Source organism: Aphelocoma coerulescens, chromosome 6 (assembly GCF_041296385.1).
Source record: "Aphelocoma coerulescens isolate FSJ_1873_10779 chromosome 6, UR_Acoe_1.0, whole genome shotgun sequence".
NCBI classification, from domain to species: domain Eukaryota; kingdom Metazoa; phylum Chordata; class Aves; order Passeriformes; family Corvidae; genus Aphelocoma; species Aphelocoma coerulescens.
In genome coordinates, this window is record NC_091020.1 from 6,969,172 (window position 1) to 6,981,223 (window position 12,052).

Below are 12,052 nucleotides of genomic sequence, written 5' to 3' on the forward strand. Positions count from 1 at the left end.
GAGAGAGATGCTATGTCTACCTTTTATTCATCTTCCCTCCCTCAGGCTCCTAACCATCCTCCTTCCCACTCCCAAAAAAATCCCAGGCTCTATTCTTTATTGGTAGCATGATTTAGTTCAGTTGGTTACAAACACAGTTTGTGGGATTTGGACTTCACTCTGGATTTCTGCACTACCTCAGCTGTTATGCATATGTACTAAGACTGACTGCTAACAAATCATCACAGTAATACTTGAGGTTCATATACTATTTCTCATCTTCAAAGCACTTTAAAATTTCCCAGAGGTTCTACAAAATCTGGGAGAGGGAGAAAGAGCTATGGGCAAAAGTCTTTGTTTAGCATTGGTCTTAATATAAACCACAGTTAGTCCCTTTCTGCTTAGCACTACAGCAGGAATGTTGCAGCCCTCAGATTTAGGTCTGAAGTGCTAAACAATGCTAAATTGCCAATAACACATTTTCACTAAAAAGTATTTAAAATACTCTTTGTCATATGGACAGCTCTCTTCAAAAGTTCTGTTCTCACCTTTGAGTTCAAAACTAGGGAAATGGTGACATTAGCATAATGTCTTGGGAGATGGATTTATGTATCAAAATAAAGGACATTTTGATTTCAGAAAGTTTTGTTAACAAAAAAGTCATATTTCATAGGAATAAAACAACAAAGAACATAAGCAGGAATCAAAATATTTTTTTAATGGTAAAACTAATAATGCTTCACAAATTCCTTCAATGTTCAAAGCAGAACAGTCAGCTTTTAATAGCTTAAAGGAAGCTCTCACTAATTTGCTGGCCAGCACTGGAAAGAGCAATCAAGAGAGCTTGGAAGGGAATCATTACAGGCCTTACTTCTCCTTATCACATACCAGGGGAAGAATTTTTCTCAGTGCACGAGACCAAGTAAAATGCTCTGTCCCCTTCAACCAGTGAACCACTGGTTTGCAGGAGCTCCATGCCCACACTGGACACGCACTCTGCAGAGCACACCCAGGCTCCTGGTGCCCAGGCACAGCTACTGGGTGTTGTCTTTGGCTGTGGGACCGCTTCCTGCTGAGCACACGGGAATGACCCTTCCAGCTGCACGCTCGGCGCTGCGCCCACCAGGAGCGGCCCCTGAAAGTCAGGCATCAAATCAGACCTTTTAGGAGAACTGCTATAAGCTATTTTCTTCTTTTGACTGGCTGAGTCAGGCTTGCAAATTTTTTTCATTTACCACCATCAAAAAATGAGGATGAAATGAAACAAAATCTAACTTTTTACTTAGTGGTAAAGAAATATGAAAATGCAATGAATAAAACACTCTATTTCTCATATACTCCACTAAACATGTAATCCAATCCAGCCTTCACGCTTCAAAGCATGACTTGTATTTCACATGCTTTCTAGGGCACAGAGTTCTGTGACACAGTAAATACAGGCTGCAAGTTTGAAACATAGATGTTAAACCGGTTCTTCTGAGGTCATTTATTTGGTTGGATTCCTTTTGAGCATGAAACATTTCTATAATGTCTGACAAAATATGGAAACATTCTCAGATGAAAGGATACATGCATTCCAGAAAAAATTCCACTGAAATCTAAAGGAACTCTTCTTGGGAATACTGGAGTGCAAACTCTTCAGTTATGCAATTTTAATATGGTGGAAAGAAAGAAGTGTAAGCTATTAAATTTTTTTTAAAGCTTAGGAAGCAAATTAAAACAAAATAACATACATATTATTAATGAACAGCTACAGTGAAAAGTCCGTAATTACATGTTAATTAAATTCTCTCCTTATTAAATCTGCAGTGCCTCAAAATGATATTTTCTCTCTATGTATTCTCCTTGTAGCAACCTTTCCTGAAAAAAAACATAGGTGTAAAGCAGAAACTGTTAAATATTTCACAACTGGGAGAATGAAACTGCAGCTTTTTTTTTTTTTTAAGCTAGAATTTCTATTCAGAAATAAACTGAACTTCACCATGTTTTAATTATGTGTCCTTCTGTTTATAATCTTCAACTTAAGTCTAAACTAAACAACAACGCTGGCAGAACACCGTAAATTTGAGGGACTGGGATGAAGTACTTCTAGGTAAATGTTAACAGAACCATTTTCCTCTATACAGAAATAATTTTGTTCAGGCAGCGAGCCAGACTCTGTGTGTGCCATCCCCTACTGCCCAACTCCTGCAAAATCCAGCATCACGTTTCTTATCTGGCTATTTAGGAGTTTTCAATTTTTCTGTTCTCCAAGTCTAAGCTTCTTCCTGCATTTGCAGCTTTTCATTTATGTCTGCCTGTAAAGAAAATCAGAAGAAAGAAGTGGTTATGATGGAGCTATCTTAGGCTGCACATTGTCTTTGTGGTTTTGACACAGTGTAGTGCAGCAAGGCAGACATTATCCTGCACACCTTCCTGTTTTGCAGACGGAACGGTGTTCCAGCCTGTCCTTATGTGATAACACGTTATCATATTGCCGTGCACAATTCCAATGGATGGCATGGCTGCCATGAGCAGGAAGTGATCTGGGACAGCCATTCCTCATGTAACCTTGTCTTGGGAGATAGGCTAATTTGCCTGTATTCTCAGACAGCCTTTACCAATAGACACCAAATCAGAAAAATTGCTTTGGGATCTGGTTGTTGCCACTGTTATCCTTTGCTGCAGATGTTTGTTCTCTAATGTAATGTGTTTTATTGAAACAGTGCTGGAATTAGAAAGCATTACTGAAAATGAACAATAAAAAACCGTATTTCTGTGATGCTGCTTGTCTGTCTTAATTACAAACACAATTATGACTTTGTATCTCATTCTGGAACTCCAAACTGCTTTAGACATTGAGTGTTTCATTTGCAATGTAACATTTGTGGGGAAGGTACAGGGGTTGTGACATATTCTAATGCAATCTTTGGCAGTGATAATGCATAGCAATCTCTGATTCCATGGCATTTGGAAATGTGGGATCACTGGAAAAAGGGCCACAAACACTGGTGTTTTATGGGTAATTTATGCATATTTATTAGTACCAGCATTGATTACTGCAAAACTACAAGAGAAATGGAAGTAGTACAATGACAGTATTACTAAGAGTCATAAAGTTTTGTTCAAACAACTTGGACAGGCTCACAGGTCTTTTACAGATTCCACATAAGCCATTCCAAAACTCAGAGTTGCATTCTTAATGGAATTTTGATAAAGCAAATGGATTTGTCCCAGAAGCATTTGCAGTAACTCAACGTTTTAGGAACTTTGTGGCTTGCCAGTCCTAGAAATCCCTGCTAGTGCCATTCTGCAATCTATCAGTGGGCAACCACAGCTAAAATGTTTTCAAAGTTCTCAGTAGCTCAGATTAGAACCAAAAGGCTGGAATTTCTCTCTCAACTTTGTATATTTGGAGACAGCCTTCATCTTATTCAATCCAAGTGTCAACAAATATGTCTTCATCCCTTTACATGATGTGTGGACTTGGTTGCTGGAACACTGATCCTCTGGGCTAATCCTCTCCCAGCCACTCCAGATGCCTTTTCTTCTCCAGTTTTCACATGCCTCTGTCTCTGGTCCTACCTCCAGTGAAAATCATCTGCCACCACACTTCACTATGGCTGCTGCTAAGACCACTGAGTGTCAGCACTGTGACATCAGATGAAAAGTTATTTTCAAGACTCAGTTAGAGCAACAGCTGCCTTGTTAATGCATATGTTAAGACATAATGCAGATTGTGAAATCATATTTCACACATAACAAAAAATGGTATGACTTTGATCATGAATCAGGTAAAAATCTAATTATAAGATTACTTCAGAGGTCAAGAAACTGAGAAAATGGGTGAAAATGATACACTGGTGAAAGAATTAAAACCTGAGGGGAAATTATTTCCTTTTTATACAACCAGACTTGCAAAAGAAGAAAAAAAAAAAAAGCATTTTTCTCATCTGTGCAGTTTTGTAAAGAAAAAGCCTCTTAGCACTGATATTAATGGCATCAAGGTCAAGTGGAAACTAGGAATTGACTCTTTTCTATTGGTAGAGACAAGAGTAAAGTAACATAGGTCAGAGATTCCCTCTGATTTCTACAGACATTTTGAAATGGAATATGAACTCCAATAGGTAGATCTAATGATGGCATCATTATCCTAATTCATATTCCTGGTAAAGCAACTTAACAATACCACACTATTTTCAGATAATATTAGGTATCTATTAAGCTGCTGCTTCATCAATAGTGTCTACTGTGCTGTATCTGAAGTTCAAAGTGCCTAATGCCACCTGCATGTTGCCAAATTCCAGCAGTTCTTTGGTGCAACTCCCTTCTAGCAGGTTTGCTTTCAATCATTTCCTATTAATTCCAGAGACAGTGGCTTCCTTCCCTTCCATGAACCTCACAGAAAGAAATCATGGACCCCTCAGAGTCTGTAGATCACATACTGACAGCTGATCTGTTCCATTGAGGCAGCTCTTGTGTAGTCACACACCTACCAGACAAAGCCTAAAATTGGCATAAATGAGTCATTTCTTACACAAATTGAAGGACGTGTGACATAGATGCATCTAGCAATTTATATTAAGCACACATTGCATATACTCCAGCACAGAAGCTGGTCCTGAACCCCTGAAAGGGAATTTTACCACTGACATTCCTGAGAGAAGGATTTGGCCTGTGTTTTTGACACATCGTAAGGCTGAAGATATATGTTGTCATATTACTGAGTATTTTTTATCTTATCATATGTAAGCTGACTAAACTAGGAGTTATTTATAGAAGCTAATTCACATTTTTACAGCATATGGATGTGCTTTTTGCCAGCTTTAGCACAAATACAGTTTATATTCATTAAGACTGAGCTAGCTAATTAACCATAGACAGAATTAGTGAATAGCTTTCTAGTAATAGTACCTCAAGGTTGCCAGTAATTTCATTTGGGATTTCACACACTGCAGACTTCTCATCTTCAGCAGTGACTCCAGCCACAGCATCTGTCTCAGAAGACGCTGCCTCTGGACAGGGCTCTTGCAGGTAATCCCCCTGGTCAGACCCCTAGCAGCAACCAGCCACAGGTTGTAGTGTTAGCCACAGCTGTAGAGTTAGAACATCCTCCTGCCCTCTACGAGACCCAACAGCACCAGCACAAGGACAGGTAACAGTCCTGCTGAAACAGGACTGTTTTTTCCCAAAAACAGAGCTGCTTTTGGGAAGTGCTGCCTTGACAGAGACCATCGTGGCTGTCTCACACTGCCCAGGCCAGGCAGACACATCCTCACACAGGGCGAGAGCCCAGAGGGGCTCACTCAAATAAATTTCCTCCGCTGACTGATTAATGCATTAAAAGTCATTTCATTCAATCTTAGAAGAGAATGCATGCTATGTTCTAGAGAATAAATTTCACCAGTGACTGGGATCCGATGGAAATTCATAGAAAAATAGCTTAAAAAAACCCCCAACATTAATTAAAAGGACCAAAACTATACCTGAAATTCTCTTGCTGAAGCTGAGGGGGAAACTGCAGGTTGGTCAAGTTTAATCTCATCCTGGTAGTATTAAACAGAAAAAAAGAAAAAAGAAGAAAGTAATTCATGTTTAATTATTTCTCAGAGGTTTCTTGCAGATTTTTTTAAATGGAAATGAAATGGCTGGCAAACAACAAAAAACAGTACCTTTTCTATTACTATCCAGGTGCTCAGAGCTGGAAAGCATTCTGAAAATGATTATAGATCAGCTTTAATTTCTAGTTGCCTCTCAAGGGGCCCTCTTTATAATACTTGGAAAGAACAGATGATTTTCATAATTTCATAACACTACAGCTTCTTACTCATGTGGATAATTACGTTTAGAAAACACAGTGCTCAGGTAACATTCTGTCTTCCCAGTGCAAATTTGTCACTTCTGAACAGGGACCTTGCTGCAGCTCAGAATTGCAGGGCTGTACCAAAGGAGTCAGTTGGAGTGTAGTTGAATCAAATAAGGGTCTAAGAAAAATATTTGAATATGTAACTAGCATTTAAGAGTCGCTAACGGTCCAAGTTTTGCTGCTTCATCTCGTTCCTTTGCTGTGACCATGGGAACCTCACTGCTGTTCTGCCGGTGTGTGACCTGCAGCTCCAGGAATGCTCTGACAAGGGCAGGCCTTTTCCCCCTCGGAGCAGCTGGATGAAGCAGCGAGTCCATGCTCAGGTTCTCAGGAGTGATGCAGAAGGCAGCTCTGTGTCCTCTAAAGGGACAAGGTTTTGTGTCCTACTTTAAAAAAATGGATGACAGAGAACATATGTGCCAAATAGGGCGAAAAAAGGCATTTGTGAACAAGCAAGGAGCAGGCTACAGCACTGAAATGGTGTGTCTGGGGCCTCTACAGGGGAAGTGCCCATCGAGAATATGAGGCAGATGTTCCAGTTCTGAGTCAGCGATTACAAACAGGATTTTGCTTGGATGGTGTAAGTAAACTACATTAATTCACATCAGGGTAATTGCAGCTCCCATAAATTAATTTCCTCATACTTTTGAAATTGTAGCTAGAGTTGATATTTGGGTCATTTAGTTATTTCCTACAGTAAAACATGCTGAAAATATTAAAGATTCTATACATCTGCAGAAGTGATAGCAACAGCTGAAAATAAAACGTTAGACCTAGCCACTTCATTACAATAAAAATCTCTTTTGTAGTCCTAAAAGCTTTTCAGAACTTCTGTTTGAACTCTGTCACTACCTCCAAGGTTCCCTGTCATGTGTGAGCTCAGTAAAGCAGGTAGACAGTATTAGCCCATGTTTATAAGAACCTAAAAGGCTGACAGAAAGATTTGCAGATTATAACTGAGGAGAAGAATGGATTTATAAAAGCATTTTCCTCTATCGCTTGTAACTCAAATTTTTAGCACTTTGTCAGTGCCTACATACTCACAAAAGAAATAGTCAGAAAGTTTGGGCTTTGTATCAAAATGAAAAAAACTGACCTAAATTGTATTTCTTTCAAAAATAAAGACCTTTTGTTTTCAAATTCTAATTTTTAAAAAACTAGGGCATTTTAAATTTAGCAACTATTTCCATTTTCTCTGTTTCTTACCTTATATTTTCTTATTAAAAGTATTAGCTGAAGCTGATGAGAATTCAAAAATACTTTCTGCTTCCTTAAAATAATATTTTTTGCTTAGTTAGTTACCTATTCACTCAAAATATATTTTTATTTAGATTAAATCATTATTCCATTTATTGTCTCCAGTACAAATTTTAAAAAAGCAAAATAATGTTAAAAAAATAGACCATGCTTTTAAAATCAATTCCAAGCTGATCAAATACATTTTTGTTGCATGGATAAGATTTTCAGAGGTTCTGTTTTTCTGAATAATATTTTTACTTCACTGCGTCTTTTTACAGAAAGCCATTCTTTACTCATCTGTTCCATGTCTAATAATAACCCTTGGATCATTAAGAAATAACTAAATTACAGCAGAACTAGTCTCTTTAATGAGCTGTAGTAGTCCCAACATTCAGCCAAAAGTTTTTTTTAAAGGCTGTGAAACTTCCATGTAGAATATGAAGCATTTTGTTTAGTAATAACAAGTTTATGAGCAGGACTACAGTTTACAGCCAAAATATAGTGACCTAAAAATGCCATTCTGCATTGCTCCTTCCTATACATTGTGTCCTTAACAAGTCCAGGGGAAAATGAGAACGAATGAATTGTGGTGAGAGCCCGAAGCCAACAAATGTATTTAAATGAATCCTTCTGATGCAATACTTTCCTTTAAAAAATACAATTAAGTCTTTGTGTTTCCTTTGAACAAAACCTCATGTTTAATAGCACCAATGGCTCTGTAGTAAAATCTATTTAAAAACAGAGAAGGAGACAGAGTAAGTTTTATACAGTTACAGTGGCTTTAAAAAAATGTTGCTAGTTTCTGAAGTCTGAGTAAATTTATGGTGAATTAATCCCACTGACCTACATTAAAAACTTCATCCTCCTTTTTTTAATTCCTGAAGATTTGTCATTGTGTGAGCATTATTCACTATGACAAAGATGTATTACTCAAAGTGTCCTCTTGAATCAATATAACTATCGAAATGTGAGAAACAGTTTGGCAAGATGATAATGCCTTAAAATTAATTGGCAATATTTTCCTGCACATTGCGGTCCAGCGGGTCCACGGGAATTCAAACATAACGAAATTGTGAGGCAGTTGCACAAATGTAGCTGGCATTTCAGTGTCAGCTGCTCTGAAAGAGACTGGAGGGACAATTAGGTGCACTGTTCTTACCAGTTCCAAGGTGGGGGGGCTGCCAGGAGGGCACCTGGCTGGGAGAAGTCAGCACAGGTTGATGTGGGACTGATGGGTCAGCACCACTTTCCCAGCCCAGTGGCACCCGCCCAGCTGAGAACTGCAGCTGGTGCAGACACTGCTCTCAGAGGACAGCCCTGTGCCTGTCTGGAATCCCACTCCGGAATTTTTTCTGGTACAAGTGTGCATAAAGACAGGTTTGTATAAAAAGCGCTGTATTGTTCTGTACATAAACTCACACTCTTTTCTTGTTGTTGAGAGGTAGAAAATTGCCTTTTTACAAACGTAGGCAGAGAAAAGACAGTAAAATAGTACACAGGGAAATTTCTAAAAGAGAATAATGGCAGGAAAGAAGATTGGTAAAGCGTTCTAATAGATGAGTTCCACAGATGTGGTAGTTGTTATAAAATTTGCTTTGCATAACTTACCAATATACCATTACATTTTCCCCCAGATGTTATCTGTTACTTAAATTAATTTTGCTTAAGTTACTATTATTGCAGATTTTATCCACGCTGTATTTTATTATTTAAGCTTCTGTGGCATAAAACAAGCCCTGGCTGATAGCATTACATTTAATAATATATATAAGAGGTTTTAGTATTATAGAAATGGCTGCTGGGTATATCTTAATAGTCATAGCACAGAACGTCTGCTCTCAAAATATTATGTAGATTAAAACCAGCTATTTACTTACACTCTAATTCAAGGCATTGGAAAGGTTTGCAGTATTTATGTATGTGGTATGAAGGGAAACAATCTACTCCAGGAATAAATATCAGAGTTTGGAAATTAGCAAAGCTAAGGTCAAGGTCAGTTTGGATTTACTAACGTACTTGCTGAAAATGAGAATTCAGAGTTTATGTTTACTTATTTCATAAATGAGATAAAAGACTGAGGGGGTGATACATTTGCCTCTTTGGTAGAAGACTTTTGTATCACAGAAACATTTTAAAACCACCTTTTCAGCTTGATATTATCTGAAATTCTGTACTCCTTTCCACACAGTCTTAACATAAATTCTCTGCAGCTAATCTTACCAAACACAGGAAAATAATTATTTATAAGGATTGGATAAAAGATCCCACATTCAACATGGACCATTTCTAAAGCCTTGTAACATCTTTCAAAGCCTTTCAATGGATTTGGGTTTGATTTGTATGAATGGCAGATGAGTTTCAAAAAGGGAGTTCTTTGTGCATTTTTCTCTATATTCATATCGCCTGTATAGTTTGTACTTGCATGCCATGGGACCTTATGCTACCAGAGGCCTGCGCAGATTTCTCTCACATATATGTGAGATTTGCTATCAAACAAACTCTGTAATACAGGATTTACATCAGTTTGCTATTCATGCTAAGCATGCCTGGCCACACACCTACAAATGTGCTGAATTCAGCTACTAGAATAAAAGGCATTTACGAGAGATGGTTTGTTGGCTGCCTGTATTTCATGTGGCTGAATTTGAATGAATACCTAATGGACAGAGATGCACTGACTCAAACCCGCCTGCTTTTTTTTATCCCTCCCCTTTAACCTGCCAGCGTATGCAAACACAACAAATGCACCCCACCTGCCTGCAGAGGCATCGCCCACCAGCGTTCCCACAGGAGGTTCCTGGGAGGCAGCTGATAGCTCTACAAATACATCTGCCATCCTCTTTTGCAGCAATTTAATACATGAGGTCCAAAGGACCAAAGGATTTTACGAAGCACTCAAAAACTTAATCCAGATATCTGATCTTTGTGGTGTGACTGAGGTGGCAGAGCTTCCTCCTGCACGCCCTCGCTACATGGATTTGTATTAATATTAAAAGCAGAATTAAGATCAATGACGGCCTAAAACTCTGCCTCTGAAGGATGTTCCCCAGCTGGTAATGATGCACATGGAAATTCTGTGTGTGTGTTCCTGGGCAGGAGTTTTCAAGCCACTACTCCTAAAAGAGACAGAAGTTCAGTGAGTCAAAGGTAGGCTTTATGCTCTTTTTCCTGCATTTCAAAATCCAAGCCAATCCAAGCCAATATGTTCTAAAGAGAATTTTCCATGTTTCTGAGCTGCGATGTGAATCGACTTTGTTGACAATACATTAGTAATTAATCTAGTCTAAAATAGCTATTTGAAGCAATTTGGTGCCTACATTGACAAAACAGGATCTCCTCCTCCCCCCAGGAAGCTGTAAATCAGTCAGTGACATCTGGCCTCAAGGACATCAGAGTCATCTGAAATGTGGTAATTTATATTAATGAACATCAATATTAATTTTTAAATAAAAAGAATTTGCTACTGCCATTATGTTTACATAAGAAATATTATTTATAGCTTGTGTTCCTCCTTTCCTATATTTTGCCCATAAATTACTGTAAGGAAACACAATGTCACAGTTATAAATATTTTTCCTTGGAGTTAAAGCTTTTACATATCCTCTTACTGTTTTCAGTAACTATATGAGGACAACAACCAGGATTTTCTTGCTACTCCAGGAACTGCTGCCAATTTTAATGCTTGAGTGAGTAGAAAAGGGTGCTTCTACAAAAAAAACCAAAGCCTTCCTCTCTAGAGATATCTTAATGCAGAATGTCCTTAATACCTAGATTCTGTAAGAATCTATCTATCCTAACATACCAGGAAAAAAAAACCCAATAAACCCCTCCGATTTTACTAGGCTGTAGTTTTCTTCTACTGCTTTTACCAAGCTTCCAATTATTGCTGCCAATTTGCAGATTATTTAGAAAGACAAAATGAAAGACATAGAAAAAAATATCCCCAGTTGGCTTTAATGCTGAGGACACATCACTAAATTATTCACCTTGGAATGGTCATTCTAAATTCGCATTGTATTTAGCATTGCCAAATCTCCTAGAGTTATGGGATTACAAGAGAATCTCAGCTTTCATTTAAAAATAAAGTTAGCTCTTATGGTTGCAGAGAAAAGATTGAAAACATAAATCTTGAAAGCTCAAAAACTAGACTGCAAGGAAAAGGAACCAAACAATTATTTTTAAGCAACTCATGATTTTTTGGGATATGTCTCATCATTTTAAATGCTTGAGGTTAATGTAACCCTTTTAAAAATAGTACCTACATATTTTCAGGAGGGCTGAAGGATTTTTTTTTTTTTAGTTCTTGAAAGTGCAACTCTTGCATGTCTGGACTCTTCAAAGTACCAACCCCCCACTTTCCACTTCAAGGGCACCCATCAAACAAGCAAAGAGAAGCCAGCTCCTATTCTGGCTGTACAGTCATAATCAACAGGGATCTAAAGTCATTTAAAAAACAATAAAAACCTGACAAGCACCTTTCCCACAGTAACCACCTATCTAGAGCTACAAATGTTTTTAAAAAATGAAGGTCCTTTTTATTATTCATGTGATCACATCTGAAAACCATAAAAGTTCTGTTGAACCCAATGAACAATAGGCAGTCTAATGTTTTGGTGGCATCCACCTTTATCAGGTTGGAGCTTTACACCTCTTTTTTGTGCATCTCTTTTCCCACATTATTTAATCAGTAAAGATCCAATATGAATGCTGAAAACGTTATGATAAAAATGTGAAACCACATTTGGCCAGGTGCATCTTGGTACCTCTTTCTGGGACCAGGCTTCAAACATTTTATAAATACTTGCTGCAATTCCATACTCTCAGAAAACCAATTTGCATGAGATCACGTGCCTTTGGCAACAAAATGGCCTATAAGAATTAAATTGCTTAGGGGGTTGGTATTCATCACACCTGCTTTAGGGGCTCTGTCAACCCCCTAAACCCCTCCTTGCAGGAAGTGCAAAGATGATTGCCTCTCCTGAGAGACAG

At 38.1% G+C, this 12,052-nt stretch overlaps 1 protein-coding gene across 4 annotated transcripts in view; it reads right to left on the reverse strand.

Annotated features, from left to right (window-relative positions):
* Window positions 1-1,687: 1,687 nt before the first annotated feature.
* CABCOCO1 (ciliary associated calcium binding coiled-coil 1) overlaps window positions 1,688-12,052 on the reverse strand; it is a 198,734-nt gene continuing 188,369 nt past the window's right edge. For 2 of the 4 annotated variants that reach the window (XM_069019095.1, XM_069019098.1), the window contains 3 exons: window positions 5,445-5,504; window positions 4,873-5,013; window positions 1,688-2,276 (listed from right to left, as the gene is read on the reverse strand). In XM_069019095.1, coding sequence (XP_068875196.1) covers window positions 2,235-2,276; window positions 4,873-5,013; window positions 5,445-5,504 — 243 coding nt within the window. In that variant the 3' untranslated portion in view covers window positions 1,688-2,234. Of the gene's footprint in view, window positions 2,277-4,259; window positions 4,465-4,872; window positions 5,014-5,444; window positions 5,505-12,052 lie in introns of those variants that run through there. The other 2 variants (XM_069019097.1, XM_069019096.1) reach the window with 1 other exon arrangement.